Genomic DNA, 22,226 nt, shown 5'->3' with positions numbered 1-22,226 from the left:
ACTGTATAACTCCAGTCATAAGACACTCTGGAAAAGGCAAAACTATGGAGACAATAAAATCTACTTGGAGTAGATTAGTTTCTGCTGGAACAAAATTTTAAATTATAAATTTAAAATAAGACTAAGAATACTCTACCAAAAAATGAAAGCAATGAAGAGAAAAAGTGAACAGAAATCAGAAATTTAGTATTAGAATAAGAGGAAGAAACTCATTGACAATACTGCAGTGATAGGAAGAGCTAATATGCTTGATAAAACTTTTTTTTACACAAAATCTATTATATCCTGATGATAAGAAAACAATAAAACTTATAAAATTAAAATAGTTAATTAATGTAGTGGAATTTTTCCATTACAGGTTGGAAATATTTTTTTTATTTTCAATATCTTTGGCATAATACAGTCTCAATAAAATATACTGAGTATGTTCATCAAGACCCCTGATTAAATGTCTTTATACTAGTCACAATAAAGTGCAATTTTAAAAATGATATACAAAAGATATTTTTCTACCTTCATCATCACTGCTTTGATTTTGCTGAGGTGCAGATTCTAATGTAGGAACTCCTCTTGCTTTCCTGCGCATCCAGGAAATTTGCCCAGCAGGTGCTTCTGATGCCCATTCACACATGTCAAGTTCAAATCCACAGGACTGACATACTAAAGAGAGAAGAAAAAAGATCTTTATGGATTTTCAGTCCGTGAGAGTGGCTAGTACCATGGTTAAGCATTGCAATGAGGCTTAAACACACACACACACACATTCATATCTGGAAATTTTGATTCAATAAGCCTTAGAGTGGATCAGCAACTCTATTTTTCAAGTTCTTCAGTTGACTGAGATGGACAACGTCCCAAATTAGAACCATTACCATAAAAAATGAAGTTTCTATCATTTCTTTGACAAATGCTTTGTTTTTTTTTTAATAGCATAATATCTGACCTTAGCTACTTCATTTCACTGACTATTCATAATCACATTGAAATTTTAAAGAATCACTGCATATAATTCCAAGATGGTCTTTAGTAGAATTGTTTTACAAAACAACATCACCTTAAATTACATATTTAGTATATTTTACTTGTTGAAGAAATCAGTCTTCCAATGACATTCCAGCTAAAACTTGGGCATAAATGTCAACAAATGACAAGTGAGAGTATCTGATATTCCTATTAGTGATCTGAGTCTCATGAATGGGCCACACACCAATGAGCTGGGCATGTAAATTTAACACTTACACTTTAATCCTTCATCTGTGGAGTCAAATTTGCAGAGACTTGTATCTGGGTGGCATAGTGCTTGCTCGGTATCCAATGCTTCTTGACATGGTAAAGTTTCATCTGTTACATTTAAAGATTGGCAAGAGTGAAATGCAGGTGCAACCAGGGAAACATGTATTTCTTAAAACCTTTACACTTGTTCTACAAATCACTCTTCATCTAACTCATCTTTAAGGCAGCATCACCCCTTAGGCAGATCCATTACAGAGAGAGAGATACAGAGAGAAAATATATAAAGCATGCCACTGTTTCTGGATTTTAATCAGATCTCTGTGGTGAGTGCTAAAACCAAATCTTCCATCTCCCCAGAAGTAGCCTGCCCTAGTGTGAAAACTTAAGAACCTGCTATTAAAAGGATAATACATAGTACATGCATCAAATGTCATATATGCTGTCCTCTTTAACTGGAAGCTGGATCTTCCCTGGAACTATTTTCCCTCCAGACCTCTCATATGGTATCCGTTTTTCCTTCCACAGTCCTCCCCAGACAGAACTGATAAGTGGAAAGGTGTCTTCCTGCCCCAGTTGCCACTTCCAGATAATTCCCACTTTCTCTTTCTTAAATCCCCAAGCTTTGAATCTCTTGACATTAAAGGGTATCATTGCTCTCTGGGCCAGCTATCATTAACAGGCACTGGTGCACTACCCATCAGTTCTTGGTGATTTTAAGCCTTGTCTCAATATCATTCTTCTCATCAACATTCATCTTCATCTTGCTTCTTAATTTCTTGATTTCTCCATACTGGTGATTGTGAAGGACAGCATTGATAAAAACAACCTCTGCCACCACTCCTCTGAACATTATCAATACTAATAATAACATTTAATTGATCTTAATTACGAGTGGCCCACTCCACAATCTTCATCCTTTTGTTCCAGTTCACTCCCTCTAGTATCTCAAATGCAAACTTTTTTTTTTTACAGCACCGTATTGTACCAGCTTCCTACAACCTTATTCATTCATTTCATCCTCTTTCATGTTCTCTCCATCTTTCTTACAGATGTTAGACAGCCAGTCATCCCTGGCCCTTCTCATGCTTTCCCGTACTCTCAGAGCAAAAAGTGGTAATTACAGTTTTCCATATCATGCAAGTACTGGACAGTTAGCTTTTTAGATTGTCATGTGAATACCTGACGTTAAGCTTTTAATTGCTGAGGCATTCATGTTAAAGACATCCATCTCAGACAAACATATGGCCAGCTTTACAACCAGATAAAGAACCAGGCAGCCTCCACCCATGAAGTTTCCCTTTTAGAAAGCCCTGGTTGACCTAGATAACTGACCATTGGACTGACCCTGCTTTTCCTGTCTCTGCCCTTATTTTTTTAATTCACAAAAAAAAGTGAAACTGCAAAACCCCAGGTCTCACACTCTGGAGTCCAATAAAGGCAGAATCTCAATTATTTTCTCTCTCTCTCTCTCTCTCTCTCTCTCTCTCCCCCCGCCCCCACCCAAACAAAGACCTAAATATGTGGCCCTTGGAGTACTTACGCTATATCCTCCTGGACATACGAGTAATGAATCATGTTTTTTCAAACTTTCTTGATTGTTGTTGTTGAGATGCATCTTGCAATCATATAAGAACCACCTCAAGGGCAGATCCAACTACAACATGGGCTCTAGAGAGGAAATGTCCATGGGGGCTGCCACAAGTAGTAAAGGCCCAGGTGAGAGCTCCAGGCATTCCTAGCTGATAGCATCACTATGGATAGGCTCTGATCTACACAAAACCCACCACCTATTCCCTGTTGCATCTGTGTAGCAGAAGAATTCATACAACTCAACACCAAGAAGACAAACAATCCAATTAAAAAACTGTCAAAGGATCTGAATAGACACCTCTCCAAGGAGGACATACAGATGGCTCATAGACATATAAAAAGATGCTCAACATCACTCGCCATCAGAGAGATGTAAATTAAAACCAGAGTGAGATAACCTCACACCTATCAGAATGACCATTATTAAATTAACAAATGAGGATGTGGAGAAAAGGGAATCCTAGTGCACTGTTGGTGGGAATGCAGACTGGTGCAGCCACTGTGGAAAACAGTATGGAATTTCCTTGAAAAACTAAAAATAGAATTACTTTTTGACACAGCAATTTGGCTGCTACTTTTTGACACAGCAATTTTGTTGCTGGACTTATACCCTAAGAATCCCAAATCACCAATTCAAAAGAACTTATGCACTCATATGTTCATAGTGGTGCTATTTAGAGTAGCCAAGTGCTGGAAACAGCCTAAGCACCCATCAGTAAATGAGTGGATCAAAAACTGTGCTATATTTACACAATGGAATACTATACAGCAGAAAGAAAGAAGGAACTCTTACCTCTTGCAGCAGTAGGGATGGAACTAGAGAATATAATGCTAAGTGAAATAAGTCAGTCGGTAAAACACAAATACCATATGATCTCATCTATAAGAGAAATCTAATGAACAAAATAGAACCACAGCCATGGAAACATGGAACCAACTGAAAATGACCAGAGAGGGGGTTGTAAGGGGGCTAATGGTAGTAAGAAGGGGAAGGGACTAGACAAAGAACATGTATGAACAACCTGTGAACATGTGTAACTGTAGGAACTGACTGTGGGAGCAGGAGGGTGGGATGGGCAGAGGAGGGCAAAGGGGGAAAAGTGGGATGACTGTAATAGAAGAACAATTAAAAATGCTTTAATAAAATAATTAATAAATTTTAATTAAAATTTTAAAAAGAGGAGCTACAATCATAATGATGATGATTAAAATGACATATTTATGACTTCTCACATCATTGCATTTGGCAATACCATACTACATTTATCTAATTCTTTCCTTTTCCTCTATATCTAGACAACTATTCAAAGTCCTTTGCCCCCTCCTTAAATTTCTACCTCCTCCTTCATTTCAGATAATCATCCTTCATTTCACCTCAGCATTCCCAGATAATCATCTTTCTTCACATTTCATAGGAAAAATCAGAAGACAATCTCACAAGTTCTGCTACCAATCCACCTACACAGATGTCCACAGTTACTTTCCTCCTGTAACTGTAACCATGGTCTGCTCTAAGCCCACTCCTTTTATTTATACAGAAAATATGTCTCTTCTTGCTTAGATAAGAAACCATTCCAGCAATTTTCTCCTCTCCTTTACATCAGCATGTTTTAGTGGAAAAAACTTCAGAACACAAAGTGGTCAAAATTTCACCCATATTAAGGAAACCTCCTGACCCTAAACTGACCCCACACCAATTCTTCTCTTCCCATTTTCTCTTGAACCTGTAACAATAAGGTTTTTGTCAAAAATATTTTTTATTTAGATAAAATTTACATAACATTCAATTCATTTTAACCATTTGTAAGTATGTAATTCAATGACTTTTCATATATTCTCAATGTTCTACAATCATCCTCAGTAGCTAATTCAAAAACATTTTCATCATTCAAATATAAAACCCCATAATTATCAACAGTCACTCCCCATTCTCTCCCCCCTCATTCCATAACCCTCTAGCAACCACTGATCTGCTTTCTGTCTACATAGATTTGCCCATTCTGTACATTTTATATAAATGAAATCGTACAATATGCAGCCTTTTGTATTTGACTTCTTTCACTTAGCATAATATTTTCAAGGTTCATTCATGTCATAGCATGTATCAGAATGTTATTCCTTCTTTATTTCTTTTTTTTAACCTACCACACCACTAGAACTCCATATATAAAGATTGACCTCTGTATTGCTAAATCTGGTATTTAATTTTTCCTCTCCTACATACCTGACATATCAGTAATACTGGATCTAGTTGATCACCCTTCTTCTTAAAATTTTTTCTTCCCTAGATTCTAGTACATAATCTTCTCCTGGTTTTCCTTTTAAATTACTAGCTGTTCATTCTCATTTTCGTACCTGGTTTTCCCTTGTCTCCTCAAGGTTACACAAAGTAACATTAGAATCTCCCAGAGCTCAGTCCTTGGAGCTCTTCTCCTCTCTGCAGTCATGATCTTGTTAATATCACCTAATCTCATGCCTTTAAAACATTTCCTAAATGCCAGTGACTCACAAAATTGCATTTTAAGTCCAGACATTTTACTGGACTCCAATATAGATATCCTGCTGCCAACTTGACCCCTTCACCTAACAAGCATTTCAATAGAAGTATGTCCAAAACTAGAGTTTTGTTTTTCTCTCCCCAAACTTTCTCCTCTTACATTCTTTCCTTAGTTCATGACAACTCCATCCTTCTAGATTAGGCAAGAAATTTGGAGTCATCTCTGTCTTTCTCACTGAACATATGTCATCCATTACATATCTTTTCTTTATCTAGGTAACATATCAAGAATCTGACTATATCCTACCATCTCCACTACTACTCTTCAAGGGAGTAGGATTCTCTCTGGATTTCAGTAATAATTTCTTATTTTCCCTCCTTGTTTCTGCCTTTGTCCCAATAAATGAATCAGATCATATCTTCTCTGCTCAAAACCCTTCCAGGGCTTTCTAGCCTTCATGAAGTAAACACAAATGTCTTTACCATGATCATCCTTATATAAACCAGGCCCTTTCCTCAGGAATTCTGTAGTTACAGCATCTTCCAATATACACATTGCTTGCTTGCTCCACAATTTGGGTTCTTTGCTCAGAAACTATGATCTCATTGTGACCATGCCTGATTACTCTACAACTTCATCTCACCCTTACTTGTAGCACTTCTTATCTTGGTTTTCGGTTTTATTGTTCCCCACAGCACATTTCACCACTTGACAGAAAATATATATGTTTTTTTGTTTATTTGCTTAGTATCTTTCTCCCTCTGACTAAAATATATGTACTATGCATACAGGGATTACTGTCCTTTTTAAATTTTTTTTATTTTTTGGCTTGCTTCTGTCTCCCCAATGTCTAAGAAAATTATTGACACCACAAGTGCTCAATATATACTTATTTAATGAATGGATAATGACTTAAGAACAATTTGACAAAAAATTTTAAATATATATTCTATATAAATTGTTTACATTTTATTTGAAATAAAATTAAAGCAATTGGTTATTAAAATAATTTACAAATAACATCCATAATCTGGTTTCTCATAGTGGAAGCTTACAAATTACGGATGTGCAAAGCCTCCTGAATAGAAGATTTACTGAAAATAAAACTGCATATGCAATTAAGGGAGCATGGGCAATAAATGAAGCTGAGATGACACAATAACAATTACCATGAAACTACTAAAACTGTAATTTCTGTAGATTTGTACAATAGCTACAGATCTTCACCCCCCTAGAGCTACATAATTAAATGTTGGCCACAGTTCAATTCAATGTTGTATATTATCTCTAATTTTTCACTATTTATACAAGACAAAAACAGTCCACAAAAGTGCTATAAACAAGAATAGCAAAACAGTCAAGTATAAATTGCATGGAATTAAAAATGTAGCTATATCTACTAGAATTAAATATATTGCATTAACGTCAACTACTTTTAGTACCTTTGGCTCCAAAACTAGAATTCACAACCATAAAAACAATGGCATGAAGGTATAAGGTGTCACTCAATCTTCTGGGCAGCGCTTTTTATTTTAGTGCATTTATCCCAGAGTACAAAGCTATTTAAAGATGTCAATTATTTAATTTACATTCATATTCATTTTCTCTCCCTCCTCACACTTCTTTCCCTTTCTTACATGCACCACAATCTAGATGTAGAAAATTATTTTGGAGGTTTTTAAGTTCTCCATTAACGATAAATGATCAGCAGGATGAAGCTTTGCCAAATATTTTAAAGTCTCTATGCCAGTGAGGCCACATGCCTAGAGCCTGCCATCATTCAAAACTTGTACAAGCAGGTTTAGTGAGGTTGGCCAGACTCTCTCAGACAGTAGAGAAGGGAGTCCCAGGCTGAAGGCCACTGCAGTAAAGCTTGTAATTGGCATCTACTTTTGACTCCAGGGGCTTTAGACAATCTTTTGTTAATTTTCTTAAATTAGAAATCAGTAAAGGATATCAGTGAAGAGTTATTAGATCTTGAAGGGTAGCTAGATGTTAATAAGATGAAAAAGGTAAGTAGGTCCTTAGTGATTTAAGTGGACTGGATAAAACACATGCACCATTCAGATTCTCATTAGGAATAATTTGTATATTTGGGGCATTTTTAAATTTGACAAAGACAATGTCCTGGCAGGCCAATCTAAAAATATTCGCAGGATATTTAAAATATTCTGAGTATGAGCCACAATGTGCAATCTTAATAAAATTATAATAAGCATTTTTCAGGAATCAATGTTATTCAAGAAACAGTGATTAAGCACATTCTTATTTAGTCATGGTCACAAACCTTGATTTTATTTTCCATACTTACTACTTTGGCAAAGTTTAAAGAAATCTTCCTGTTTGATAACTGTACAGTGAATTTTTATATCTTGAAGGCAGTAATTACAATGACACTGTTTAAAGGTTTGAAAATAGTATAAAAGATTTCTTTAATATTATAAAAAGAATTTAGTTTTATTGTCTAACTTGAAAAATGTTCAAAAACCATTAAAATGCCTATACCTGGCACTTTTATGAAATAAATTATTGACATTTCAATAATAAAGAGAAATATATATAGTAAAAGAATAAAGCTATGTTTTTTCTCTAAAGATAATACTACACTTTATATAATACATCTTCACCATCAGAATTTTTCCTACTTTAAAAAGTTACTATTTCTTCTTAGATTTTATTTTTAATTTACATATGGTAATATAATTTTTGGTATTAACTTCTGTGAGTTTTGACAAACATAGAGCCATGATCTGTAAAGTTATCAATATTCCATTTAGTCACTACAGTCTTCTTTGATGTCATTCATCAGTGTTTTGAGTTTTCCAAATACTTACACAGCGTATATTTTGTTAGATTTATAAATAAGAATTTGCTTTGATTGTATTACAAATGACACCACTTTTCTAATTTTAATTTCTAATTATTTGTTGCCATGCTGTAGAAATACAATATTAATTTTACAACAAACTTGTATCCTATTACTATGATAAACTCATTTACCAGCTCCAGAAGCTTTTTAAAAACTAAATTCTATGATACTTTATGTATAGAAAATTGTGTTATTTACAAATATAGATAGATTTATTTCTTCCGTTCCAAATGAATGCCTTTACTAATGTGTCTTGCTTTATTATATTGGCTAGAACCTCTAGATGAATAGAAGTGTTAAGAATAGACATCCTTGTCTGGTTCTCAGTTTTAGGAGTAAAGCATCTATTCTTTCATCATTAGGTGTGATGATGCCTTTTATTTCATTAAACATGTTTGTATTTTGCTAAGGCTTTTAATCATGACAGTCTGTTAATACTCTCAAATGCCTTTCTGAATCTACCGAGATCATCATGTGCTTTTTTTCCTTAGTCTGTCAACCCAGTGAATTACATTGATTGCTTTACATTTACAGCTTTGCATTTCCTCAATGATTGTGATGTATTATCTTTTTTATATATTACTAGATTTCATTTGCTAATATTTTATTAAAGATTTTTTGTGATAGAAATGTTGGTGTGTGATGTTCTTATATTTTTGTCAGCTTTTGGGATTAGGTAAAGCTACTCTTACAGAATAAGATGACAAGAGTTCATCTTTGTTTTCTGGAATAGAAAGTATAAAACTGGTATTATGTCTTCCCTAAATGTTTCATACAATTTTCCAGTCAAACCATGTGGTCCTGGAGTTCTCTTTAACAGAAGATTTTCACTATGAATCTTATTCCTTTATTACACATAAAACTATTCAATTTATCAATTTCTTCTTTAGTGGCCTTTGGTTGCTAATGACTTTCAAAGAATTTTCTATTTTATATCAATCGTACATTGAGTTAGTCGTAGTATTCCTTCATTACTACTATTTTTTAATATCTATAGAGCCTTCAGTGTCAGCTCCTCTTCCATTCCTGATATTGTTCATGTTCATCTGCTTTCTTTTTTCCTTGATCGATCAGACTATAATTTTATCAATTCTATTTACCTTTTCAACAAACCAGCTTTTGGTTTTAATAATTTTCTCTATTACTTTTTTCCATTTTTAATTCCATTAAGTTTCTTTATATATGTTATTTTTCTACTGCTTGACTTAGATTTTTACCATGTTCTTCTTTTTACTATTTGCTTTAAATAGATAGTTAAATTACTGGTTTGAGACCTTTCTTCTTTCCTAATAAAAACTTCATATCAATCCATTTCCTTCTAGGCACTGCTTTAGCTGTATTACACAAATTTTAGTGTTACATTTACAGTTTAATCCACTTTAAAATATTTGGCTATTTTGAAGTATGTTTTATTTAAATATGTGTAATTTGGTTTCCAAATAATGGTGCATTTCTCATATTGTGGTTTAATTTCATTTTGGTCAGAGGATTTATATTAATGTGATTTCAGTTGTTTTAAAGTTCTTAAAGTTTGTTTTATAACCCCAGTAGTACCCGGCCAATCCATATTAAAGCCTAAAAAATTCAATAGTACTAATTCTTTCCTTATTCAACATTTTAATATTTTGTTCAACACTGATTCTTTTATTAATTTTGATTTTAATATATTATATTAAAATACCATTTATCTTTATTAGTATACATTTTAGCCTACTTGGGTTGCCATATACTGGGTGGTTTAAACAACAGAAATTTATTTTCTCACAGTTCTGGAGGATGAAAGTCCATGACAATCATCTAGCCAATGACATGGCCAAAGCATTGTCTTTTCCAATTTCTTCCTTCTCCCTATCCCGTGATATGTACAGAGCTTAAACCGTCATTTTATGAGCATCAAATGACAAGCATTAGGCAAATACCAAGGAAATCCCTTATTCCTTGACTTTAATAGTATTGGAAACTTTGTGGTTTATTGAATAAACAGTACTGAAACAACTATGCCATAACTATTTCCTCTATTTTCTTAAGTCACCTAAGAAAACACTTTTGTTTTCTTGCATCCAAATACATTCCTAACTCTATCCTCCATTGGAGTAGAATTTTCTGATACAGATACCAAAAACATGTTGAGTTGGCTCTGCCTATATGTCTCAGAGGTTCCTCCTACCCTGACCATCATCACCAGGACTGCATGAGGCTGAAACCATCAATTCTGGATAGCTGGACTCTGACCCAGGGCAGTCATTGCCAAATATTTTAATCAACAAAAGACCAGCATCCCAGATGCCAATTCTGTTCTTAAACCTGAAATTGGCTAGCTTCACAAAGAATGTCCTGAGAACATTATTTAAAATGCAGGCCCCATCCTCAGTGATTCCCAGCTAGGAGGTCTGGAATGAAGCCCAGAATCAATTACTCCTCCATGTAATTCTAATAATTAGCTAGGTTTAGTCTATCATGATAGTGTCTGAACTTGACTGGAGAGCCGCATTTGGAAATTTAATGTTACATAATTTTACCATCTCTCACATTCCTACCATTTACAAAATGTCGTCGGCAGCCGTCCGTCTCGAGAGACGATGGTGTAGCTTCTTAAGAGTCTATCTGCACCGCCGAGAATGGCTGGGCAGTCCGACTCGGGAGTGACACGGTATCTGTCTCCTCCCGTGTTGAATCGACATCTTGCGATGACGCTGAAGCTACAGAGCCTGGGCAGGGTGATATGGAGGGTCTGCTGTTGCCCATGCAGCAGACCCCCCCTCTCTTCGCAGCTGAAGGGTCCAAGGGAAAGACGGAGTCAATACAGCTTGGCTTCAGGTGCGCCGCAGGAGTTGCCGGTGTTGACTACAACGTCAAACCGCCTTAGGGACTCCGGCTCCGGATTTTCTGTCGGGGTTTACTCCCTTAGCCTTTCCCCTGAAGAGGTATGCCGCAAGGCAGCGGAGGTTTTTTGGAGTCAGAGTTTTCCTTCTCTGATTTACAAAATGTAACTCCATCTAAATGCCAGTCCTATCCCATCATGCTTTATCCTTTGGCTCCATTATTAATCTACATGGTACTGTTTCCTCCCAAAAGTTGAGATATTCCCTCAATCTTCACTGTGTTTGAAAAACAAAATACAAAACCTCCCTGCACACTTACCTTCAAAGAATACACTATGTGACCTTATGTCAATACTGGCTTTTTCTATAAGAAGAACACTTCCTTTGCGTCTTTCCCCAAGGGCTGACATCCTCCAATTCCCCATAAAACACAAGGCCTAAAATTAAAGCTCCCATTCCTCTAAACCTCCACTGTTGCTTCTACACAATGGTTTAGTCTTCCATGTGGAAAAACATCTTGGCTCATTAGATCCAATTATTGCCCTGTGTCAATCACAAAGGCCCGCTTTCCAAAGTTCTCTTCTGTAGCCCCAAATCTTGTAATTTTGTATCAGTCTAATGACATCTGCGTGAAATTCCTAGCCAATAACTTAGCTTTAAAACTCATGCCTCATCTTTAGTACACTATTTTCACACCATCTCAAAAACAATATGGTTATAATATTATCTGGAACTATCATCTTAGAAATTTTAATCTCCAATAGTTTTCTATTTGATCACAACTTTTCTTTGAATGTCCAACTTTCTGATGTTCTCACTCCCACTGTTATTGCTTTTTCACTTCTGTAATGATTATGTAGAGCTCTTTTAAGTGCTTACTAAAAGATCTGGTATTTGTCTTTTGTAATTTATTATGGTTCATTACATTGGCCTTTGACTCAGTATATGCATTATGGAAAATTAGGGAAATGGCTTTGATTCCCAGAACCAAGGATGGAGACAAAGTTCATGTCTGAAATAACAGAATTTTATTACAGGCAATCTCAACTCCCAAACACATCCCCAGCATGTTCCTGTGTACATTTGTAATGCAAAGAATTTTTCAGTGATAACGGGCAAATCCTAAATTCTTAATAGTTCAGATAGTCCAGTTAATGGCAAATTTCATTGCCTTATTCAACTTTGAGGGTGATTACTAGTTAGACTGAACCATTATTAGGAATAGTTAGGGATCACCTTGTTTGACTGGCTCCAATTTCTGTAGAAACTATAAAACTGAGACTATAAAGACACTGGTGAAGTGATCAAGGTCAGGAACTAGATGTCTCATTAAAAATCAAGCATAAGCTGGCTGTGCTCTGGACCCAGGAATACCATGCAAGGTAATAGAAGTGAGACTATTAGGGGAGAGTTAAATAGCAGAGTAGTCAATAGTTTGCTTTACCTGAAGTTAACCATTCATTCTATACTGACATATTGCATCCCTTCTGGTAAGGCTAATAAATTTTATCTTCTTTTAGTGAGAAGGCATTGAAGTTTATTTCAATTGTTTATTCCTAGAAATGGGCAAGATTACCCTCTGTGTTTTTCAATTTTTCTCCATTTCAGTTTATCTATATTCAATTTATCATATAGTGATTTCTTTCCTAAGATATGCTTATCACAGTTTTTACAATGATGAAGAAAACTTTGTGTGTTCCAGTATTAGAAGGGGCTGTCACAGGTCCTTTAAAACCCTATCTTGGGGACAACTGTAACAGAAAAACAATAAAAATTAAAATTTAAAAAAAAAAAAAAAACCTATCTTGGTCTGGGTGGTAGATACTTGCAAGCAAGCTCTCACCATACAAGTAGGATAAGCACAATACAGACACCCTTTGTCAAGATTGCTTTGTCTCCCGTAAGTAAACCAACCCATTTTTCTGTTCCTTTTTTCTTTCATTTTTGTTGCTTACAACTATTATAGATGTTCCCATTTTCCCTCCCTTTGCCCACCTCTCCTCTCTTACCCTATCCCCTCTTTCCCTCTGGCCATTACCACAGTGCTGTCTGTGTCTATGGGTTATGCATATATATTCTTTGGCTAATCCTTTCACCTTTTTTCACCCAGTCCCCTCCTCCCCTCTGTCTGTTTTGTACATCAGTTTATTTTGTTCATTTGATTTCACATATAAGTGAGATAATATGGTATTTGCCTTTCCCTAACTGGCTTATTTCACATTTACTATAATTACTATAGCTTTACATCAAATCAGAACTTGGAATCTTCTCCAAAAAATAACTATCTTTATTCTGATAAATAATACTATAGTAAAATAAAATTTAAAAAGTAAAAAAAACATCTGTCAAGTACGTGAGATATATATACACACATATGTATATATACACACATACATATATACCCACACAAACACACATACCTATATAATTCTTGCTTGATTATTAGCCTACATTAATTTTACCTAATTAAATTAAATTTTAATGTTTAACTTTTTATTGATAACAATGTGAATTGGGAATTGAATATTATTAGTTAATATAATTAAGGAACCAATATGGATCATTTTTTAGACCTGATATATGTGATTTATTGATATAGTTGTTTGAGTCTAATTAGAAAATAGATTATAACTAATATTTTTCTCCATTTGTGTCTCTCCATGGAATAATCACGTCAACTCTACAAGAATTCAATTTCAAGTCTACAGAGGCTAGTTTTCCCTCAGTTTCCTGGAAGGCATAGATTTCTCTTGGTTAGATTTAATTAACCAGTATAAATATTGCTATAAGGTTTCAAATCTGAAATTAAATTATCCCCTTCAACTATTTAAAGCATCAGTCAGTAAAAAGTAGCCTATATTCAATTCTAGCATAGACATGATCATTGTTATACAATGTATTAGCACAATGGAAAACAGGACACTCTAAAACATCAGGCAAAATAAGGAGCAAATCAAAGTCATTATAAAGTTTAAATTGCACTGAATGTATCATGCACAACAAGGATCAAAATTTGAAAAAGTCCTTACCATTTGCAGGCAAGCAGCCTGAACTGAAAGATATATCATCAATAGCTGTGACTTCATCCTGTTTCTGAGTTGAAATCATCTGACCTTGAAAAACAATTTGCACAAGAAAAACAAAAAAAAAAACATAAAGCAAAGAATATCACTGTCTCACAATCTTAAGGTAGAGAGCCTACAAATAAGAAACATGTCACTTCCTTGAAGCACTTGTGTGACCACGCCAAATCCAAATGGAAAGAGATCAAAGCGTATGTGCTCAAGGACAGGAAAATATGCAGTCATTTCTGTATCTCACATTTCTCGCACAGGTAGGTAACATGTTTGTGAAATGATGCAATATTCACCTGGCTTCTGTCCTATAATCATCTTCCATGTTCAATTCCTATATGTTCATACTATTTGGTATTAACCAGCTTTTGAACCCACCTCCTTCTTGAAATTTGGTCCTTGGCAATTTGAAACTTTGCACCATTACTACCTCTGGTTACCTATATTAACTCACAGTCTTGCCTTGGATGTCTTTGTGCTATCATCCTGCACATTTTCTGCCATGATTCAAACATAGCTTGGGAAATTGACCAAAAGGGTTGTTCAGTGACTTGTTGTTAAAATGACCGAATGTTATATTGTGATGTGCAGCCAGCCCAAGTCTGCACCAAGAGAAAATATATAGTATAATGAATCTGAGAAACTTAGAAAGAAAGTATTCTCCAGTTTCTTAATTACTTAAATCAATAGAAAATAGATGTGCTATTAAAAAGCATTGTCCCACCTTTACTAAAATGCCACTGATGTTTGAGGCTTAGTTAATGGATACATTAAATTTGTGTTCATTGTGTAGCCTGTAGTATAAACATTTTATAATTTTTAAAAGCACTGCTTTTTAGCTAAACAACTGGTCTGCATGCAGTCAACACTAGCACATTATTCATCTGTGCTGCATTCTCTTTTGTTCCTGTACAACATGATGCACTGAGACATTTCCCAGCAAACCAGACACTATCTGCTAGCCTGTTAAAAATATGATGAGAAATATCCATAACCTACTGAACAACTTGTCAACATGTAGCCCTAAGAAAACCATCTTTTCTTCACATAAAACAGAATAACTGTGTGATTGGTTATAGAGAAAGACCATGTTGGAAAAGTAGTGATGTGATGGTTTTTATGTGAAGACAGTAGAGCAGGGTAATTAAAGTATATACTTGGAAGCAGACCAATTGGGTTCAGGTCCCAGCTATACCACTTAAGAGCAACATAACCTTGGAGATGTTGCTCAAGATCTCAGACCTCAGTTGGGTTTTTTTCTTTGTAAAAGAGTACTTACAAAAATAATAAGTTATTACTTATGTAATAAGGCTTATGCAAGGATAAACGAATTATTACATGTGCAATATCACTTGATACATCATTGGTATTTAAATGTGTTAGCTATTATAACATTTATTAATATACTCAAGTTATTATATAAATAATGTGCTTATAGAAAAAAATCTATTCTCTACAGATTAACATTTTATTTTTCTTGAAAGTTTTTTCATATATATTTTCCAGTTCTAGCTGAGCTAAGATTATGCACACCTATACTAGCCATGTTAAAAGAGACAAGTAGAAATAAGTGTTAACTAATCATCAGACTCTTCTATTTCTCTCCACACTCTCTCCCAAAACCCATTAATTCTCAGGGTTTCAACTGTCACCAAGGTTGATGAAACACAAATTTACATCACAAATGTCAGCTTTTCTCCTGGGTTCTCCTCCCATAGCTCCACAACCTGCTGGGCATTTTCATTCAGATGGTGTGAAGATACTTCTAATTCATAATGTTCTTTCCCCTGAACTGGATCTGCCATCCCACCCTTGTTCTCCAACAATGGTACCAGCAGACTACTGGTCTTTACGCTCAAAACTTCAAATTGACCTTGGAAGCACTTTCTCCTCCAGGCTCGGGTCTAATCAGTCAAGCCCTATTAAGTCCTCTCTTCTTTCCAGGCCTATTCTTAATCCTATCTCTTCACACAGGACCTATTAAAGTAAATTCAATTTAAATTAACTTCTTACCTTCATTTCTCTCCTCATCAAAGTTTATAAGAGATATAACACATTTATTGATTTAACTAAATTATTGTTAACTTGGTATAACTGAATAAAAGTTAGTGTTGTTAGAAACAAGGACATAGTGACTCCCAAACCAGTGAAAAGTCATTAGTAACAAAGGGCAAATGTAATTAGAGGGTCTCTGAGAAGGGAGCTGACAGCACTGGCATATCTACAAACCACAGAAGGGGCATTGAGATAACTGTGTTAGATTGTAACTCCGGAGTAACCAGTAATGGAGAAACGGGGAAGAAGGAGAGGGGAGGGGGAGCTAATTGCGTTAGGGCGGGGAAGCTAATCGCTCTCACTTTAGGGCAAGGAAGATAATCACTTTAGGGTGGCAATTTTAGGGAGGAGGAGATAATCACTTTAGGGTGGCAATTTCAGGGTGGGGAAGCTAAGACTATAAAACCAGGTTCCTTTGTCTACTTGGCGCGCACATTCTCCTGGCTGTGGGGGTGCGCCCGGCTCTGCAGACTCGTGAATAAAGGCCTCGCTTTACTGGTCAAGTCCTGTGTCCCAGTTTTTATTGTGAGCGTTTCTCACAGTGTGAAAATTGGTTGCCATTTGAGCCTGTTGATACAGCAAGAAAACATGTTTTTCTTAGGGAAAGAACTATTTCTCTAAGTTTAAGGAAATTTACTAATGGGTCTTTGTGGCTATGAAACATAAGAACCAGCAGGCATAACTAATCTCCTAGTTAAATATATTTCAACTAAAAGATTTTCCAGGAACATTGGTTGAAATCCTGAAACGAGGGATGGGTTGAACCACATAAGAAAGTGTAACCCCAAGATGATTTAAAAAGCCAGGCCCTGTGGCCAGAGGCTGCATTGGTATATAGTAGTTGTATTTCTTAGGAAAGTAATGACTAACATTCCTTGTTTTCTACAAAACTTGGGCAAAGGACTTTTCTCCTGAAACACCCACTTCATTTTAACAGTGTTAGGGAAAATAATAAGTTAAAAAGTGGCAAAATAAAAGCAAATTACAACATAGATAATGGAGTCAGGTACAACCTACTCTGATCCAATAGTAAGCATGAGACAAATTCCTTTCACCCCAAACATTTTAAGTGAACATGGCCTTTAAGGGGTATGATGGGGTCAGCACTTAATTTACTTGATTTAAATCTTAGATAAAATTTTGACAATAGAGTAATAATGGACATGAACCCACTTGGTTTATATTAGTGACTACATGAACAGAAACTCTTATGAAGATATTTATTATATTAGAGTTTTCTTTATTAGTAGTATATGTTCAATATTATTTCCCAAGGAAACATGTGAAACACAAAAAGATGACCAATATTTTCCCCATCATGTGTTCAATAGTAAATATTCTTCAATTAAAAAATAAAATCCCTTAGATTATAATTTTGAAAAGTTTGAGAGTAGAATTTTTTAAATTAAGAACAATTCATATTCATTTATACATGAATAATCAATTTATCTTTTCTATATTAATAAAGTTATTGTTTCAGAATAGGAGGCTGTTGATAAATTTCTGGCATTTCTAAATGAAATATAAAGAAATGACAAGTAAATAATAGCATATTAAAAATACTTCTATATCTTTCTAGAATTCAGGTACTGACTGTTCATTTAGCCTAAGAATTCAAACATTCAACTTGAAAACCATAGTCAGTGATATACCTAGTAATATAATATTCATTCCTTTCTACCCTTGAACCAACATATGGGCTCCCTTCAAGAAAAAAATGGGTATGGAATAAATGAAGTTTTTATTTGAATTTGGGACTAAATTTCTCCTCTATGATAGGGCTGTTTTATTCTTTGCTTCCATGAAATTTTTGACAATAGTACAATTAATTGCTTATGTCTGCAATTTTGAAAAATGTGATTGCAGTTAATCAGCACCAGGTAATGCATAATAATGTTGTTTTACCCAATACTATCCCTGGCTGGTTTAGCTCAGTGGATTGAGCGTCGGCCTGCGAGCTAAGTGTCGCTGGTTCGATCTTCCAGTCAGGGTACATCAGAGAAGGAAAACTCTGACTCCAAAAAACCTCCGCTGCCTTGCGGCATACCTCTTCAGGGGAAAGGCTAAGGGAGTAAACCCCGACAGAAAATCCGGAGCCGGAGTCCCTAAGGCGGTTTGACGCTGTAGTCAACACCGGCAACTCCTGCGGCGCACCTGAACCCAAGCTGTATCGACTCCGTCTTTCCCTTGGACCCTTCAGCTGCGAAGAGAGGGGGGGTCTGCTGCATGGGCAACAGCAGACCCTCCATATTACCCTGCCCAGGCTCTGTAGCTTCAGCGTCATCACAAGATGTCGATTCAACACGGGAGGAGACAGATACCATGTCACTCCCGAGTCGGACTGCACAGCCATTCTCGGCGGTGCAGATAGACTCTTAAGAAGCTACACCATCGTCTCTCGAGACGGACGGCTGCCGACGACGACGACGACCCAATACTACAGACAAAAGAATATTTAATGAGTCTCATGAAGCAGGTGTGACCAAATATGGGGGTTGGATTTTTTTCTATATTTTATAAATCCTTATAATGCTTTAACATGACAAAAAAATTATCATGGCTCAATGACTAAATGATTGAGATCTGAAATCAAACTATACTAGCTTCTAATCTGGTTGGACTTTGGTAGGTTATTCCACTGTCTAAAGCTCATAATCCTCATGTAAACAATGGGGTAAATTACAGTTTTACTACAGAGGACTAAAATAAGATAATATACACAAAGGATGAAATGCAGTGCCTAACACATAGTAAGTGCTTAATAAATGGTAGCTGTTATTATTCCTTAAATAGCTTCATGAACTTTCTGAAATTATGCTATTTTTGTTGACTCAATGCATACACATCATTCTTTATTTATGCAGCAGTATTTCCTCAGAAATTAACATGTTTCAATTTTATTAGGGGATGGACCCAGCACTTTACAAATGAAGATGATAAATCCCTCACAATCCAGAGGCTTTCTCAAAAGCTAATGCTAAACCAGGGCTGGAACTAAAATTGCCTCTTAGATATTGCTAAAGGAAGCATGAACAGCTTTAAAATGACCAGAAGGCAGCATGGAAGAGAAATTGTAAAAAAAAAAAAAAAACAATAATTCTCAGAGGCTTATAAATTGATGAGGCAGCAGATTTCGTCTGAAGACACTGGATTACAAGATGCCCTCAAATAAGCTTGTCACTAAAGTTTTTCAGGAGCGAGCTACTGGATGGTGGCAGACAGTATTACAAGCACAGCACATCTCTGTGGCCCAACTAAACAGAAACAAATGAACATCTGCTCCCTTGCTGACAGGATAGAACAAAAGCATACTTGCAAGTCTTAAAGAGTGGTGTAGCCAGAGATCCCAAAAAAAGTCGTATTGTTTCCTAATTGTTAGTAAGCCTTTAAGATAGGAGCACTGTTTTCACACCAGCAGTAAAGTATTTTGGGAAACAGATTAATGCACTGCACATGCATCTGCCTTGGATGAAACCACCGCTGCATTTTAAAGCACTCAATTGAATAACCCTGCTGCCTCAGCTACTTCTGAATTGTACCGGAGATGAGACATTTGGGAGTCTTAAGTTTTATATTTAGCTACTACACATAGTTAAATTCAACCCACACAAATTGCTATTTGGGAATGGACAGCCAATAAAAACAAAGAAGTTATTTTAAAAGGTTTACCCTAGAAGATCCAGTGGGTTTCAGCTCTGCCCAACACCCAAATCTGTTGTTCTACCAGTAAAGACCCTGACCTAATGGTAGAGACAGTTTGACATAAGAAGATAGTTTAATACTTTTTTTACCATCCATTCTGTTTTAAAGTTGGAAACGATGTGTAACTGCTGTTAAAGTTAATATGTACACAAGATTCTCATCTCAGTCACTAAAGTTTATATACATAGGCAGACAGAATGATCTTCAGCAGGTTCATCGTTCAACATCTAGTCAATGGGATTCAGTTCCCCCCCCCCCAAAGAACTCTTGGCTCTGTATTTTATTACTATTGAGAAAAGACAGAGAGACATAGGGGAGTAAGAAGAGAAGTGTGAGGAAAAACTAGAAACTTTTAGCAGTTAATGACACCTCAACATCCACAACAGATTAGATACATTATTGGTGTCTGGGTGCTCGTCCTGCACACCACCTCCCCCAAGTCTGGGAACAAGTTGTGTCCCACTTCCATGCCTATGAAAAATCTTCTCTTTGCTAGCCATATATCAAATAAGGAGTTAATACCCAAAATATGTAAGAAACTCATAAAACCAATAGAAAAAGGAACAAATAATAGGGGCAGAGGACCTGAATAGACATTTGCACAAATGGTCCTCAGGTACATGAACAAGTGCTCAACATCACTGATGATTATGAAAATGCAAATCAAAACCAAAAAGAGATATACTTCAATACTTCATACATGTTAGAATGGCTATTAGCAAAAAAGATGAGAAATAATGTGTTAGAGAGAGTATAGAGAAAGGGGAACCCTTATGCACTGTTGGTGGGAACATAAATTGGTGCAACCACTATGGAAAACAGTATGAAGGGTCTTCAAAAAATTAAAAATAGAACTACCATGTGATCCAGCAATCCTATTTCTGGGTATATAATCAATGAAAACAAAATCACTGTCTTAAAGAAAAATCTGCAGCACTATTCACAATAATTAGGACATGGAAACAGCTCATGTCCATAGATGAATAATGAATAAAGAAAATGTGGTGTATAGATACAAATAAATAACTCAGAAAAAAAGGAAATCCTACCACTTATGACAATATGGATGGATCTTGATGTCATTATACTGAGTAAAGTGTCAGACAGAGAAAGACAAATACTATATAATTTTACTTATATGTGTCATCTAATAAAACCAAACCCACAAAAACAAAGAGTAGAATGATAGTTGCCAGGGATGATGGGGAAATTTCCCCAGGGAAATGGGGCAATTTTGGTCAAAGGACACAACTTCCAATTATAAGATAAATAAGTTCTGGGTATCTAATATGCAGCATGACAAATATAGCTAATAATACTATAATATGTACTTGAAAGTTGCTAAGAGAGTGCATCTTAAATGTTTTTGCCACACAACAACAAAAATATAATCTATAATTATGTGAGGTGTTAACTAACTTTATTGTGATACATAATACATATGTGTTTCAAATTACCACTTTGTACTCTTAAATGTATACAATGTTATATGTCAATTAAGTCTCAGTAGAGCAGGAAAAAACATCTTCTCCCATTAAACAAGGGCTGGAAACATTCCCTGAATCCCACCTACTGCATCACAAGTGTCCCAAATAAGTCTCTGGTAAATAAATGAATTAATCATTCACAGGAAAACTTAAATGCCTCATAGCTTAAGATACCCTCCCAACCCACACAGATACTTGATTCAATACAGTGCAGAGGCTCAGAAGACAGAACTGTGTCTCCAACCATAAGCTACCACTTAAGTCTTATCTGTCCACATGTCATTTAACCATCTATTAAGTATTTTTCTTTGATCTTCTTTAAATCTCCATTTAGTTTACAAAAGCCTGAAAATTCCAAACTACAGTGATTTTATGATAGCTCTACTAAGAAAATGTGCCATTCTTATATCTTATAATTCAATTTTTATAATGGAGATTCTGTTCATTCTCCTCTCTTTCCTCTTAGCCATTCAAAATAGCTGAACTTAAAATTCAATCAATTCAACTCATGTGCATTAAGCAAGTGCTAAATGCATCACATATCAGATATTTTTGTACTCCATGTCAAAATTAAAAAATTGATTATATTATACTATTCTAATATCACATGATAAAGGAAACCTACTTGGGCTAAATTGTCTCACAAATCAGGTTTAAAATGGTTTAAGATCCTCTTTTTAACTGGAAAATTTTGTTTCACTGTCCCAAATGTTAAAATATGCAATACATTCCCAAAATCCCCTATAATAATTATTAGATTATAATTTCCACCATACATAAGTCTTATTAGGTTGTATATATAAATTTATCTTTCATAGGCTTTCCCTGGTTTTAATTCCCAAAATTATTGTGGAAAATAAAGGCTGGATTAAATAATTTGAGTTTAACTATGAAAT

General features: G+C 35.3%; 1 protein-coding gene across 1 annotated transcript in view; it reads right to left on the bottom strand.

Annotated features, from left to right (window-relative positions):
* Positions 1–22,226, bottom strand: part of MALRD1 (MAM and LDL receptor class A domain containing 1) — a 622,346-nt gene that overhangs the window by 557,955 nt on the left and 42,165 nt on the right. Inside the window, 3 exon segments of the mRNA XM_090268028.1 lie at positions 514–660; positions 1,240–1,341; positions 14,042–14,137. Coding sequence (XP_090124154.1) covers positions 514–660; positions 1,240–1,341; positions 14,042–14,137 — 345 coding nt within the window.

Source organism: Furipterus horrens, unplaced genomic scaffold, assembly GCF_987537825.1.
Source record: "Furipterus horrens unplaced genomic scaffold, mFurHor1.1.pri manual_scaffold_2, whole genome shotgun sequence".
Classification (NCBI taxonomy): domain Eukaryota; kingdom Metazoa; phylum Chordata; class Mammalia; order Chiroptera; family Furipteridae; genus Furipterus; species Furipterus horrens.
The sequence above is the reverse complement of the archived record's forward strand: the minus strand, read 5'-3'. Positions and strand labels throughout refer to the sequence as shown.